This window comes from Pseudopipra pipra, chromosome 26, assembly GCF_036250125.1.
Source record: "Pseudopipra pipra isolate bDixPip1 chromosome 26, bDixPip1.hap1, whole genome shotgun sequence".
Taxonomy (NCBI): Eukaryota; Metazoa; Chordata; class Aves; order Passeriformes; family Pipridae; genus Pseudopipra; species Pseudopipra pipra.
This window is the reverse complement of record NC_087574.1, coordinates 4,369,827-4,382,540: the sequence shown is the minus strand read 5'-3', so window position 1 is coordinate 4,382,540 and position 12,714 is coordinate 4,369,827. Positions and strand designations below refer to the sequence as shown.

At 45.6% G+C, this 12,714-nt stretch overlaps 2 protein-coding genes and 1 long non-coding RNA gene across 3 annotated transcripts in view; 1 reads left to right on the top strand and 2 right to left on the bottom strand.

Annotated features, from left to right (window-relative positions):
• Positions 1–12,714, top strand: part of LOC135402772 (uncharacterized) — a 149,087-nt gene that overhangs the window by 10,171 nt on the left and 126,202 nt on the right. Inside the window, exon 2 of the long non-coding RNA XR_010425219.1 lies at positions 261–303. This is a non-coding gene — a long non-coding RNA (uncharacterized LOC135402772). The remainder of the gene's footprint in view (positions 1–260; positions 304–12,714) is intronic.
• On the bottom strand, positions 548–4,191 carry LOC135402771 (keratin, type I cytoskeletal 12-like). Its single transcript, XM_064636232.1, has 8 exons — positions 3,557–4,191; positions 3,174–3,256; positions 2,787–2,943; positions 2,364–2,525; positions 2,140–2,265; positions 1,544–1,761; positions 1,199–1,281; positions 548–998 (listed from the first exon to the last, which is right to left on the bottom strand). The coding sequence occupies exons 1-8, from the start codon at positions 4,187–4,189 to the stop codon at positions 901–903; spliced, it is 1,560 nt and encodes a 519-aa protein (XP_064492302.1). The 5' UTR covers positions 4,190–4,191; the 3' UTR covers positions 548–900.
• Positions 5,887–10,308, bottom strand: KRT20 (keratin 20). Its single transcript, XM_064636227.1, has 8 exons — positions 9,811–10,308; positions 8,979–9,061; positions 8,620–8,776; positions 7,979–8,140; positions 7,772–7,897; positions 7,401–7,621; positions 6,812–6,852; positions 5,887–6,165 (listed from the first exon to the last, which is right to left on the bottom strand). The coding sequence occupies exons 1-8, from the start codon at positions 10,228–10,230 to the stop codon at positions 6,068–6,070; spliced, it is 1,308 nt and encodes a 435-aa protein (XP_064492297.1). The 5' UTR covers positions 10,231–10,308; the 3' UTR covers positions 5,887–6,067.

Sequence of the window (12,714 nt, the reverse complement as noted above, 5' to 3'; positions counted from 1 at the left end):
GTCCGCTGGTGTGTGTGAAAGGATCCTGTGTTTGGATTTTATTTTCCTCAGCTGGTTGTCTTCCAGCTGACCTGGACTGAGATGGGAAGGTTTTGTTGTCCAGTCTCTTTTCCACAAGTGTCTTAATTATCCTCATTCCGTGTAGTTCTAACCCCAAAATAATGGCCAGTAAGGAAACCATAAGGAATCCAATAAACACAAGATATTGTAATTAGGACAGTATAAACTAAAGCTTTCTTTTTCCCTCTTTTTTTTTCCAGGTGTAAGGGGAGCACCTGGCCACGAGATCCCCGAAGGCTAAAGGTAGGCAGGTGCAATCAATCATATCTTTCCTGGGATTTATGGAATTTTGAATTCTAGCTGCTTTCAGTGTTTATATTCTATTGTTGGATTTCAGTTTATAGTTCAGGCACTGGGCAGGGACTGTTTATCTGTGATGTAGACAATGTGCTGTGGTGGTTGCAGACTCCTGGGGCTCAGCGTTGGTGCTGGAGGGGGTTCCTGGAGAATGAAGGGACACTGATACCTTAAAGCTTGTTGAGTCCTTTTTATTAGTCAAGAAAACTGGAAAATGAGGTTAGAACAGCAAAACTTTTTTATCTATTGATTGGTAAAGATTATAAAAAAGCAGATCTGATTAAATGTGCACTCTGTATTTCTGGTTATTGAACACAGAATTGATGATATATTTAAAGAACACTGTGGAAATCATACAGGTAATGCTGATAGAGTGAAGCAGGAAATACATTGCATGACTGCTAGGAATGAAAGTGCTGACTTTGTCTGATGTAAGAGTATCTTAGTACAAAGCCAACTTTTTATCACTTCATACAAAGGAATAAAATTATTTATCCATTTTGGCTTGGAGCGAATGGATCCTTTGCCACATCAGATTGGGCCTCATATCTTCTCTTCAACTTCCTTAACGTGGGATGCAACAACTTTTCCATCTACCACTTCTTCAACAATTGTCTTGATCTTTCTAGTTTTGGTTGGATCTAAACATAAACAAAACAAAAAATATTTATCAACATGTTAAAAATGATAAAGCTGAGCAGGGTGTACACGACCAGGTACTGCCTTTTCCTTTCCTGTTGGCTTCTGGTTCTAATGAGCTGTATGATGTAGGATAACATGTATTATTTTATTGATAAGGATGACTTTAGAAACAAAATTTTATCAACCAAGTTCTACCTACCCTGAGAAGAATCCAGTGATTGTGTTTGAGATTTGGACCCTGTCAGGGATGAGCTTTCAAACGTAACTGCCTGTCCTGCGCCCCTAGAAATGAATCAGAGACACGTGTGGTTGCAGGATGTCCGATAGGATCAGGATGAATTCCCTTTCCGTGGTGGCACTGAGAGATTATTTCACTGCTGAACAGAATGGCTCTCTCTGCTCAGTCAGTGGTATTTCAGATCGCTGTATGTGCCCCACTGTCCTTTGGAAAATGCTCTGCTTATTTTTACCTCTTTCTACCTGGAAAGGATTTTGCTACAGAAAATAAACCCTAGGCGATATTTTGTGTCAGTCAGTGCCTTACACGAACTCTCCATCCAGCAGGCGCCGGTAGGTCTCAATCTCCATTTCCAGGCGGCTCTTGATGTCCAGGAGCTGCTGGTACTCCGCGTTCTGGCGCTCCATGTCAGCCCTGACCTGGAGCAGCTGGGACTCCAGGTTCCCGATCTGCAGCTGCATTTGGGACAGCTGAGCGCAGTAACCGCCTTCCGTCTCTGCTAGAGTGTCTTCCAGGGATTTTTTCTGTGTGAGGATATTAAATAATCTCTGATTAAGGAAAAAACCAACTTCTTTACAAAGACAAAATCAACTGAAATAGCTTAAGGGTGTGAGTGCAGCTGCATTGCTTAGAGGGTTTTATTTTCTCCTTGAAACACCAGAGCAAAAACTGGCCCTTGTCACACCCCTGAATGTGAACATAAAAGCTGATCTGCTTTGTGATGTGCTCCTTGCAGTCCAGTTAGATATATTACTGCAATCCAGTCAGATACATTACTGCTGTTTAGGAACTAAAGGAATGTAGGATTTAATAGGAAATAAATGCAAATCTTAAATCCTGTGGAATAGTATTGGAAGCTGCTGAATCGGCTCTGAGCAGGCAGCAGCTCCCCTGGAACGTACCATGGCCAGCTGAGACTGCAGCTCTATTTCCAGGCTCTGCAGGGTCCGTTTCAAATCCGTGATCTCGCTCTTTCCCGACTGGAGCTGCTCGGTATGGGTGGAGATTTCCCTTTTCAGCTCCCCGCTCTGAAATGACAAGGAAGAATAGGGTGTAATTTTACTCTTCCAAGTACTGAACTCATTTTTCCAAGCATTTTTCCAGCTTTGCTCCCTCTGGTTGTTACTTTTTCATTGAACCACGCCTCGGCCTCTTTACGGTTTTGCTCGGCAATGACTTCGTACTGTCCCCTCATGTCATTCAGGAGCTTGGTCAGGTCAGTCCCTGGAGCAGCATCCATTTCCACGCTGACTTGGCCCATTTCACTGCTTTGGAGGCCCTGAAGCTCCTGGAGAGGTTGAAAACAAGGAAAGGTTCTGTTAAAAGGCAAAAAGATATGTAAAGAAATATATGTGATACAAATTCCATTTCGACAGGGATCTCGCGTGCACGTTGCTTGCAATCTTTCACTTGGTAAACTCAAAAAATAACAGCAAACAAAACAAATCACGAAACCCAGGAAGCCTCACTGGCTTAAATAGGGGAATAATTTGATGTTTCACAATTCCATCTGCCTTTGTTATGAATTCCCAATGGGAAAAAAACATACCTCCTCATGATTCTTCTTGAGGTAAGCCAGTTCCTCGTTCAGGCTTTCGATCTGCAGCTCCAGATCCGCCCTGGTCAGGGTCAGCTCGTCCAAGACTCTGCGCAGGCCGTTGATGTCGGCCTCCACACTCTGCCTGAGAGCCACTTCATTCTCATATCTGTGCATGAGGAATTAAATATTATTTTTTTATGTGGCTAACGAGGTCAAATGCAAACTGTTAATGTGTTTCATTGTAGCTTTTAATATGAAATCTTAATACGCATAATTCCTGTATTATTGTTCAATAATTTTATTACAAGTATTCGGCAAGGAAAGAGACTTTTAATAGAAAAGAAGATTTTCCTTAAAATACTAGTAAGAGTTTTTGTAGTATTAAGACTTCCTTACTTCAGTCTGAAGTCATCAGCAGCCAGTCTGGCATTATCGACCTGCAGAATGATCCTCGCGTTGTCGATGGTTGCATTGATGATCTGGAGTACAAACAGTGTTCAGAGAATGTTTTTACAGCCCAAAAGCTTCACAGAAGCTTTGTAGTAGCTTTAAACTTTGTTATCTATGAGAGTTTATAGAGCTGGATTCCATCACTGCCTTCTCTTCATTCAGATTAGACAAGTCACACTGTGTGACACAGCTACAGAACTGCTTTAATGTACAGGAAAACCTCAGCACGTGTCACGGTGCAAGGTGACAGAGGTCACTGCAGGGGTCGGTTCTGCAGGATAAATGTGCTCTTGGTTTCTGAAAGGAATTTCTTATTTTGGATGACATACCTTGTTTCGAAGGTCTTCAATGAGAGGATAGAATTTACTGTAGTCGTTCCCAGATCCAGGGGTGCCAGTGCCAGGGCCACTTTTCTCGTACCACTCACGGATTTTGCGCTCCAGCTCGGTGTTGGCGTCCTCCAGAGATCTCACCTTGTCCAGATACGCAGCCAGACGGTCGTTGAGGTTCTGCATGGTTTCCTTTTTTGAGCCAGAAAGAAGGCCACCATCCCCAACACCAACAGGGCCATACCCACCTCCAAACCCAGACCCTGCACCACCTCCAAAGCCACTTCCAAAAACAGCACCTGAACTGCTGCCAAAACCACTTCCCAAACCTCCCCCAAGAGTGCTGCCTAAGCCGCTTGCATAGCTAGCACCTAAACCCCCCCCAAAGCCTCCCCCAAAGCCACTGCTTAAGCTGCTCCCAAAGCCCCCACCGAAGCCAGAGCCTGAGCCCAACAGGGAAGCAGCACCAAAACCTCCACCAGACCCTCCACCAGACCCTCCACCAAACCCCAGCCCGCTGCCACCAAAGCCTCCTCCACCACTAGAGCTGGAGATCCTCAGAGATCCCCCGGGAATTCCGCTCCGAGAGGAGAACTGCCGGGACCCGCCGCTCGTGCGCACGGAAAGGGCCATGGTGGCCGAGGGGCCCGGCTGTGCTGCGCAGAGGGCACGGCAGGGAGCAGGGCAGAGCGGGAGCAGGGGCAGCTTTATATGGGGACGGCAGTGGGTGTTTCAGGAGGAGTCCCCACCTCCTGGGGAGAGCCTCCATTCTCTCCCTCCTGTTCGCAGGGACGTCAGTTTAGTGTGTCCTGACCCACTGAAATGATATGTGCCAACCGAAATTGCCAACGGGCGTGGAAATCTGGTGCCCTCCAGGTATTTGTATGAGGGGAAATGGGTGGAGTGGAGCTGAGACATCACGATCCTGTTCTGCCATGTGCAACGGAGCACAAAAAGTGCTTTTTGCATTCAAATCCCTCCTAAATAATTGTTTTGTCATTGCATATTCAGTGCTTCCTGGGTTTGGGGCTGTTATTACAGGAGTTTGCTGAAGTCAGCAGAGCAATCCCTTTGATCCCTGCTTCCCAGAGTGCACGGCAGGAATGTCTTTCTTTTCATAATGCTCTTCTGGCAGGAGCCTCTGCTGGATTAGTGCTCCTGGATGCTTCATAGGAAACAAGAAAAGTGACCATCAGGTGTCTGAGGGCACATGGGCATTAAGGAGCTGCAGGGTGATCATTAATAGGAAAACATAAATATACTGGATTGTGCCCAATAGGATTTGGAATTGGGTTTTCTGTGCTAACCCTTTTATCATCGAACTCCCTCAGTGTGATTTGCATGTAGTCTGTAGCATACAGCATATCCCAGTTTGTACTTTGGACTGAAAACTGACCATTGTTTCTGGTAAATAGTTTGCTGTTATCTCAAAATAAGAAATCTGATTTCTGTATTTTGTGCTTTTTATAATACAAATCTAAAGATCAAATGTAGCGTTTCTGGTGCAGGTTTGGGCACGGGAACCCTTCCCAAACCAGTGTATTTTTCTTTTGAAGTTATTTTCTTATGGTTATCCTGGCTTAATTATATCATTGGATTTGTCAACTGAAATGAGTTAATTTTTGATTTCTCTACACCCAGGGGCAGGGGTGCTTTTGGGGCAGAAAAGGAGCGGAAGATCAAAGGTGCAAGTAAAGCTTTTCCGTGGAAACGAGCTGATAGCCTGGTCTCAGTGACTCGGGGCAGGGAGAGCAGGGGATTAGGATTAGTTCTTTGGCAGCTGTTTGTGTTCAGTAAATGACACCGGACAGGTGAGGTTTCAAAGGAAAGAGCTTTTTGTGTTTATGTTCTCAAGGGGAAAATGTAAACTCCTGGGACTGAGGATCCAGGTGTGGCACGGGGGCCTCCCTGTGGGATAGGGAACCTTATTGGCCTAGAAAGGTTTGACAGAGGTGGGGGTTGTTTCAAATAGATTCTTCTTCATGAAGTGTCTTGGCTTGCTGTAGTCCTTGGTGCCCTAATCATTCACAGAGGGTGAAAAATATCAAATAGGCTACTTCAATTTATTTATTCCCATTAATTTATTATGAAAAACAAGTTGACACTTCTTGTTTATTTGAAAATCAGGTTTTTGTGAAGCTGCCTTAATTTTGAGTGGGAGTTTGTGTTCAGAGAAGGTGTGCTGAATTGATGTCTTAAGGCATTTAAAAAAACTAATACTTCTGTTTTTATCTGTCTTGGAAGCAGTTACACATTTATACCAGGCTGATTAGATTTTTTTTCAATAAAGCTATTTAGTCACCATGTAAGTAAACCCAAAGTCTTGTAAGTTGTAACTTACTGATTTTTATTAACACTCTCCCACAATAACAACAATTATTTGAGCTTTGATAATTTGGCATTTTTCAACCCTGCTGGGGTGCAGGGAGAATTAGATGGGATTCTTTATAAATATTTTAGTTTTGGCATCGGGTCCAGGAAGCTCAGAGGCATCTCCTCTGCTGGTGCCATTTACATCTTCTCTTCGAACTCTCTGACCTGAGAGGAGACGACCTTCCCATCAACCACTTCCTCAACTATTGTCTTGATCTTCTTCATTTTACTTGATTCTGCAAGGAAATGGAAAAGAGAATTGATTACGTGCAGTGTGCACTGACAGAGTCATGTTGCTGCAGTACTGGCAGCCAATGAGGAAATAGTGAAAAGCATCTTCAACCCACAGGTACTTGAGGTAAACTTTTGGGGTGTGCAGGATATGCTTTCTTTTCCATCAGATGTTCAGTGGACAGTGGGTTCAATAACTCTCTATCCCTCTGATAGTTTTGCTTCAGTTTAGCACAAACTTGTAGACCTAAAACCTTGGAATAGTCTTACACCAAAATGAATATTTTTGCTATTAAACTGGATATGTTGTTTGGGAGCCTTGATCTCTGTGTGCAGTCAGCGAGGAGAAGCAGATGCTTCTGCAGTTCTCCAGAGGGGACTTCAGTAACTCTCTTGTTCTCTTTGAGAGGAGTCACAGAATCACGGATTTGGTGAGTCTGTGGTTTTACATTGGGCACCTGAATTATATACATAAACCCAGGCTTTGTATAGTCCCTGCAGGGTAACTATTCATATATTTGATTGCTTTCTTGGTGTGAGATCCTATTGGCTGATTATTTGCTGTGAAGCTGTTGTTTTATATCAGGCTGTGTCATTCCATAACAGTTCATCAGGCAGCCATCAAAACAGAAGGAAGTTGGTGGGACATACCTTTTTCAAGCTCTGCTGTAGCTACTTCCAATTCGAATTGCCTGTTCAAATGATAAATTAGAAAATATAAATATATGGGACCTAATGGATTGAAGAAACATCCTTGTACAGTTCCCATGCATTTGATCAGGACAGGTAATGCCCTTTCATTGAGACATTAAAATGAATTCTCTCTGGTAAAGTAAAACTTGCTGAGCATAAGCTGCAGGTGCCATTAATCTGCAGACTCATCTCCACAATGCCAGGACTTCAGCTCATGCCCAGTGAGCCAGTTCCTGAGCCAGAACAGCTGAACAGGCAGAAGCTGGGGGGAAGATCCACTGCCTGCTTGCCCAGCATGGACAAGTCCATCCCAAACTGAATGACGGATGCTCCTGGTGTGTGAACACCAACCCGGTTACCCCGCTCACAGAGGAACAGTCTGTAGGCTGAGAGAGCCCACCTCAAAATTCACAGCAGCTTCAGCAGCCCAGCCTGAACTGCAGCCTGCTGTGACTCTGCGCCTGGGAACTGGGCAGTGGAGTCCCCCCAGCCCAAAGCAGCTGGAGAGCAGCAGATTTACAGGAAACCCAAGGCCGTGTGTGCTCACCCGCTCTCCTCCCCCTCCAGCAGCCGGCGGTACGTGGCGATCTCCATCTCCAGGCGAGTCTTGATGTCCAGCAGGTTGCTGTACGCGCTGTTCTGAGCCTCCATGTCGGCTCGGAGCTGCCTCAGCTGAGCCTCCAGGCTGGCGATGGTTGCCTGGATCTGGGAGATCTGGTGGCTGTACCGTGCTTCTGTCTCAGCCACCGAGGCCTCGAGGGTCTGTCTCTGCAGCCGATGGGAAGAACAGAGATGTTTTATTCAGAGGATACGGTTTTGTGTTAAAATAACCTTTTGATTGTAAAGCCCCTCATTTCTATATTTATCCGTGTAACTGTCTGCTATCAGCAGTCCTTATTTCAATGCTCTGTTATTTACCATGTTCAGCTGGGACTGTAATTCCAGCTCCAGGCTCTGGTAGATCTGTCTGCGTTCCGTGATCTCTTTCCTCTGGACTTGGAGCTGTTCAACGTTAACAGCAACTTCCTGGTTCAGTTCTGCTGTCTGGAATGAGGAACGGAGGGACTGTGAACTGCAGCCAGGCATGACCGGGGGCGCTGCTGGTGTTTAAGCAGTTGGCCTTACCTGCTTTTCAAAGTGTTCTTTGGCTTCTTGGCGGTTCTTTTCTGCCATTTCTTCATACTGCTTTCTCATGTTTTCCATAATAGCTGCCAGGTCAGTGGCAGGAGCAGCATCCACGGCCACGTTCACGGAGCCGCTCACCTCTTTGCGCAGCCGGTTGCAGTCCTGCGGGAAGGGGGACTTGGTTAGCACCAGCTGCAGGGAGCTCTCACTCCTGGGTGTTGGAACCAGACTCAAAATCGACACACAGAGCAGTAATCCTTAAATAGCACCTCAGGGCAAGACAACTTAATCACCTCATAAGTACTGTTTACTATTTTGTAGCAATAAATGCTATATCATAGGTAAATGTCTTATGATTTCCTCAGGACTGGATCTGTGGAATAGGGGTAGAAGTCATGGCTCCCATTTGTGTACTTTTTGGGGTAGCAACTCCTAAACCATAAATCATTATTTGAGAAAACCTTCACTCCTTCAATCCTGAAATGGAGGAGTGTTCAGCCTTTGATCCCTGACAGCTTGGACGTCCCTTAGTGCCACACACAGTTATGCTGCTTCCAGGAAGCAGAAAAATGCTTCCTAGTGAGGCTGTTTATGTTTTCCACTTAAAACCCCTCTCCCTGGCAGTGCTCAGCTGCTCTCACCTCCTCATGGTTCTTCTTAAGGAAGATGAGTTCCTCGTTCACGCCCTCGATCTGGGCTTCCAGGTCAGCTTGGGTCAGAGTCAGGTCGTCACGGACGCGGAGCAGCCCCGCAATGTCGCCCTCCACGCTCTGCTTGAGCAGGTGCTCGTTCTCAAACCTGTACAAGGGGGTGTCTTTTGTCATCACTGGAGTGCAACAGTTTGGTGTAAATGCTGGAATCAGTAATTTCCACAGTCGTGAAATATTCACTAAACTTTAAGTTGGAAAATATTCACTTCTCAGCACTGATACCAGGAACTAGAAGCTTTCCTAAGTAAGAGGAGCAGGAAAGAGATTTGATATAAAATCATGGAACTTACTTCAGTCTAAAGTCATCAGCAGCCAGCTTGGCATTGTCAATCTGCAGGACGAGCCTGGCATTTTCCAGCTGGGCAGCAGCAATCTAAAGGGAATGGTGGACAAGCAATGAAGCTTTGCAGAGAAATGCACTCTTGATCCTTTCCTGGGAATGAGTACTGCAGGAGGGCTTCATCCCACATCACTTCAGCTGTCTGTCAGTCAGCTGGGTTTAAGTTAAGTTCCCTCTGAAGTGCATGGAAAGAATTAGGGATCTCCAAAAGGCAAATTGTCCTGTCATAAACTAAGTGTATCAAATGGAATGAACTGCTCTCTGAAGGGATCTGCTTTTAAAGGCTGATATAAGAGGAGAAAGATTGAAGGAAGTTCTGGAAATATGATTTGACAAACCTGTCAGCTAATTGCTGGGAATATTTCTTGGTTTCCAGTGGTAATTTACTATTTTAAGTAGTGATCTATTATTTTTTTCTGAGCATTTGCCCTTCTTTTCTAAAAACCCACTTTGAAATAGACAGTTGCTAAACTATATTTAAATATGGAGATTACCATTGGTACTCTCCCTAATTAAAATCACCTAAGGCAAATATCGTAGATTTAGTTAATTTTGAGTCAAAGGTTTTTCATGTGTAAGATTACTCACATCTGCAGGCATATATCTGGTACTACAAATGACGTAAAATCTGTAACTAATTTGTAGCTGAGCAAAATTAAGCATTTATTTTTCTCAGCTGAGACAACTGCAATTTGAAAAAGTGCATTTTCTACGATAGATTATTCTCTGTCTCCCCAGTAACCACAATTCCTACATTTATAGAGGGCTCTGTGATCCCTTACCTTACTTCGGAGTTCTTCAATGGTTTTGAAGTAGGAGCTGTAGTCCTGCCCTACACTTATGGTGTTCTTCTCATACCACTCCTTGATCTGCTTCTCGATCAGGGCGTTTGCCTTCTCCAGGGAGCGCACCCTCTCCAGGTACGAGGCCAAGCGGTCGTTGAGGTTCTGCATAGTGGATTTTTCGTTGCCAGCCAGCAGGACATCGTTGCCAGTGATGCTGAGCTGGAGGCCCCCGCCGAGGCCTTGGTCGAAGCTGGCGCTGGTGGAGATGCGGGTGCCGTAGCCCCCGGCCCCCCCGTAGACACTGGGTGCCTGGATCTTCTGCAGGGACATTTTCCTGGAGGTCCGACTGCTGACACTGGGTGCGGATTGGAGGCGGCTGCTGGTGCTCCACTGGATGCTGCGGGTGGAGAAGGCCATTTGTGCTCTTGGTCTGCTGGAAGGAACCAGGTGAATGAGCACGGGCAGAGATGGGCAGTGAGGAGCTGCCTGTGTGCTGTGCACCTTTATACCAGGTCCAGGAGGAAGCACAGTGGCTGCAAACCCCACCTCTGTTGACACAGAAGGTCACTGGTGTCAGCACAAAGAGCACATAGGATATTACCCCCCCCTCCCCATGATAGAGAGTGATTTTCATCTGTTCATGTTTGAGGAAACACTCCCCAGGTAGCCTGGCTTGCTTTGTTAGTGTTTTGAGTAAAAGATAAAGCACAAATGATCTGCTGAATCATTTATAACCGTGTACTTGCAGCCATCCTCTGTAGCCCTTTGGAACAAAGGACTAGGTTCTTATCCCCCTGTGCAGTGCATGAATTTAAAATGAGAGTTGCCTGTATGTGACAAGAGACTTATAACATTTACATTTGCAATTGAGTGTGTATTTCTGTTGACTAAGCAATAATTTGGGCCTCAGGACAGTCTAGAACAGTGTATAAATGACTAGAAAGGAGGCAGCTGTACTTCCATGTGAATTCATTTCATAGTAAGCACAAACCAACGTCCACACTGCCAGTGGAGAGTGGAGTCTGTTGCTGTCAGCTTGCATTGAATATGTATTTGTTTGGTATTAGAAAACCCCTGCAAGTGGAACTCAAGCTTTCAGTACAGTTGAAATTAAGCAGGAAGAGTATTTCTTTGTCCCTAAATGAAGTAAGAGGAATGAGAATATTGGAGGCCTTCACTGCCCACTGTGTTTCACATGAGGTGAGACACTGAGGTCCATGGAGTGGCAGGAGGTGTTGAGCTCCAGCTTCCAGCAGAATGGGCCTCCAGCCCTCCTGTGTGGCTGAAGTTAAAGCAAACCTCCTGCCTCATCAGTATTCCAGAGACCACCAGTGCCGTGCTGGGGGGTCTGTCCCCAGCCCGGGGTCTGTGACTGTTGACAGGAAACCAGCTGCCTTTGCAGGGCGTGGAGAAACCCAACAGTCCTGCTGCTGATCATGTGGAGGGTCCTGAGCTGAGCGTGGTGCACACCTTGGATACAGAAAACACGGGGAGAACGTGGGAAGCAAGGGAAGAACCTGATTGCTGCGGGGCTGTTGGTGCTGCAGGGGAGCAGGTGGCTGGTGTGTGCTGGGACAGTGTGGAGGGGCAGCTCCTGGGGCATTGCACTGACAGTGCTGTGGTGTGTTATTGTGGAGTCAGGGGGAACAATGAGCACACATGGCTTGTGTGAGGGAGAGCAGCTGCTGTACCTACTGATCTCCCACCCCGGGGCAAGGAGACTGGTGAGACACCGAGCTTTGGGGGCATCAAACTGTGTATGGAGGCACCTTCACGTTTCTGAGAGCACCCAACCCGGGATATTGGGGAATCAGTACTGCCAAATTTTCTAAGCTACTGTGCTAGGGATTAGTCTAACTAGTACTGGCTCAAAGCAGAGAGTTAAACTGTCCTACTTACACACAGCTTCCAAACCTAAATGATCAGTGTCCAAGGCAGGACTTTTTTCTGGGAGGATGCTGTGGATTGCCTTTGGACCTTGAACATCTTTGGGTGTAACTGATAATAAACATTTATGAGATGTGAAACCAAAGTACACAGGCCATGACATTTGGTCTGTCATTATAGAGACTCAAGGTGGGTCATCTGGTTCATTAAAATTATTCAGGCTGAGTAAGAACTGATCATCTTAGCAGGGCAGAGCTTACACCTTTATAGCTATAAGAGGAGTACAGAAGAGATCCTGCTGCACTTACATCTCTCAGCTCTGTATCTCACTCCTGGATCTCTGCAGGATCTTGTGACAGTATATTTAAGAGAAAACATTCTGCTTTGTCTTCTCAGTATTTATTGAAATTAGTTTCCATATAACCTTGCTGGTGCTTTTTCTAAACATCACTTGGAGGTTCTATTTTTTCTCTTAGTGAGCAAAAGACAAAAAATGCAGGGATCTTAATTAAAGTGGTGGTCAGGCTTAGGTGAGACATTTGCTTTGTGTTATAGCTCTGCAGCTTTAGTTCAGGGTCAACCTCCAGCAGCTATGTTCTTTCCAGAGCCCTCTGGACTATCAAGTGGGAGTGTCTGAGGTGGATGCAAGGGGAAGCACAGAGCAATGGCATCATGAAGACCTGGTGTGAAAAGATATTGGGCTGAATTTTCTTAGTGGTGTTTTTCTTCTTTTCTCAAATGTGCAGGACAGTCTGTGGGTTCGTGGGTAACACTTCCTTCAGTGAGGTGCTCTGTCAGAGGAGATTTTCTCTAGACATAATAAAACATTATAGCAACGCTAATAAATTTTCTGATTTCATGAAGAAGTTTAATGGTGTTACAGAGCCATGGAGATAAGTCCTGCAGGGCTCTGATAACACGAATGCCAGTCAGGCTGACTTACCTGTGCCAACCAGCCACAGGCAACCAGTCTGGAGAGTTCAAGGAAAAAAGACACACCCAGCTCTGGGGCTG